General features: G+C 73.1%; 2 protein-coding genes across 2 annotated transcripts in view; one reads left to right on the top strand and one right to left on the bottom strand.

Annotated features, from left to right (window-relative positions):
* Positions 1-608, top strand: part of HOGA1 (4-hydroxy-2-oxoglutarate aldolase 1) — a 3,244-nt gene extending 2,636 nt beyond the window's left edge. Inside the window, exon 7 of the mRNA XM_014524763.2 lies at positions 245-608. Coding sequence (XP_014380249.2) covers positions 245-419 — 175 coding nt within the window. The 3' untranslated portion in view covers positions 420-608. The remainder of the gene's footprint in view (positions 1-244) is intronic.
* Positions 609-826: 218 nt separating this feature from the next.
* The window catches only part of MORN4 (MORN repeat containing 4), a 2,840-nt gene continuing 1,786 nt past the window's right edge, over positions 827-1,880 (bottom strand). The window contains exon 4 of the mRNA XM_006033720.2: positions 827-1,607. Within this exon, the coding sequence (XP_006033782.1) occupies positions 1,459-1,607 (149 nt within the window). The 3' untranslated portion in view covers positions 827-1,458. The remainder of the gene's footprint in view (positions 1,608-1,880) is intronic.

Here is a 1,880-nt window from a genome sequence, read left to right as displayed (position 1 = left end):
GTCCCCCCCAGAGGGAGCTGCACCCCTGGGGCTGGCAGAGCAGAGCCCAGGGCTGCAGCCCCTTCCCCACCTCCCAGCTCTGGTGAGAGAGGCAGGGGCTGGGCAGGGGCATGGGGGGCTCTGGGCTGGGAGGAGGCGGGGGCCCTGCCCTGCTGCCCAGGCTGCTCTCGTGGCCTTGCTGACGGGTCGCAGCCCCTGGCCACGGGGGTCCCAGCTGCCTGGCGGGACCGGCAGCGTGGGTCAGGCGCTCACGGGCTGCCCGGCCCCAGGTGACGCGGCGCTTCGGCGTGGCGGGGCTGAAGCAGGCCATGGAGTGGTTCGGCTACCACGGGGGGCCCTGCCGGGCACCGCTGCTGCAGCTCAGCGAGGACCAGGCTGCTGCGCTGCGCCGGGCCTTCACCCGCAACGGCTGGCTCTGACCCCCTGCGCGGCGCTGCCTCCCGCATGCACTCCAACCCCCAGCACCCCCGGCTGCCCGCTGCCCCCTACCCCTGCGAGGGCAGCCGCGGCCTGGGAGCTCAGCACCACCCCAGCTTGGCCCAGGTGCGAGGCGGTGGGTTCCTGTGGCCACGCAGGGCCGAGCTGGGAATAAACTCGTTGCACCTGCATTGCATTCTCCTCCTTCCTGACTGGGGGGGAGCGCTCGGGGCAGGCCGGGGCTGCTGTGCCCCTCCAGCAGGGCAGCGCGTGGCTCCGCGCCCAGCCCAGGGCTCCAGGACCCTGCACCCCTCCAAGGCTGCCCAGAGCCCCCCTGCCGCTCTCAGCTGTACCTAGGGATGAGCGCGGGTACGTGGGGGGCTCCGGACACAGACACGCAGGCGGTGGCTTGGCAAGGCGGTTTTACTCCCGGCCGAGCGGGCGCAAGGCACGGAGCGGCGTTGCGGACATTCAGCGCGGCCGGGCAGGCCCACCCCCCCATCGCCCAGGCCCCTCGCTCCGGGCCCACCGTCCCCACTGCTGGGCTCCACCTGCCTGGGCAGAAGGGCCTTGTCCTGCCAGGCTCTGCCCCGGTGCGATGAGGGGGTTTGGCACTGCTGTAGGGGGACGGGGCTTGGCCCTGGGGCATCTCTGCAGCACCATCCTGCCCCTGTCGGGGTCAGGTACCCTGGGGGTCAAGGCCAGGCCTGAGGCGGGGTGGGGAGCGTGACCTGTCGGAGACCCAGCCCCTGCCCGTGCCCCACCCCCATCCCCTGCGCAGCTCCCATCACTCCCAGCCTGGGGGGCAACTCCGCACGGCCCCCCACACCCTGGCTGGGGGCTGCCCCTGGGGAAGAGCCCGAGTCCCTGCCTGGGCCCTGGCACTGTGGCATCTGCAAGGCACCGCGTGGCCCTGCGGGAAGGACGAGCTGACCTGGGGGGTGAGCAGAGCCCGGGGGCAGTTGGGGGGACCTCCCCGGGGAGCCCTGGAGCCGGGCTGGGGGTGCCCGGCTGCTCGAGGAGGGGCTGGGGCTGGGGCGGTCACACCATGAGGCCGTGTGTGGACTTGGAGACGCTCTGGGCGCGCTGGATCACGGCTGGGCACTTCTCGCGCCGCAGCAGCTTGTTGTTCTCAAAGAAGCCCTCGTTGCGGGGGACCCCGTGGGAGCCGTCGGGGAACGTCAGGAGCCCTGGGGAGGGAAGGGTGGGTGTCACGGGGCGGGGAGGGCACACGAGGGAGGCACATGGGGGCAGGGGAGAGCATGCACAAGGGGTGGCATGGGGCACACAGCTGGCGCGGGGCAGGGCAGCTGGAGAGAGGTGGGGGCACCACAGCAGGGCTGGGGGTCTGGGCCTGGGGTGGGGGGAGCACGGTTTGGGGACCAGGGAGGCAGGGGCTGGGCCTAGGGGCAAATGGTGGGGCCTGGGGTCAAGGGCAGGGGTTGGGACCTGGGCAGGGCGGC

This window comes from Alligator sinensis, unplaced genomic scaffold, assembly GCF_000455745.1.
Source record: "Alligator sinensis unplaced genomic scaffold, ASM45574v1 scaffold859_1, whole genome shotgun sequence".
Lineage (NCBI taxonomy): Eukaryota > Metazoa > Chordata > Crocodylia > Alligatoridae > Alligator > Alligator sinensis.
This window is presented reverse-complemented; position numbering and strand designations above follow the sequence as displayed.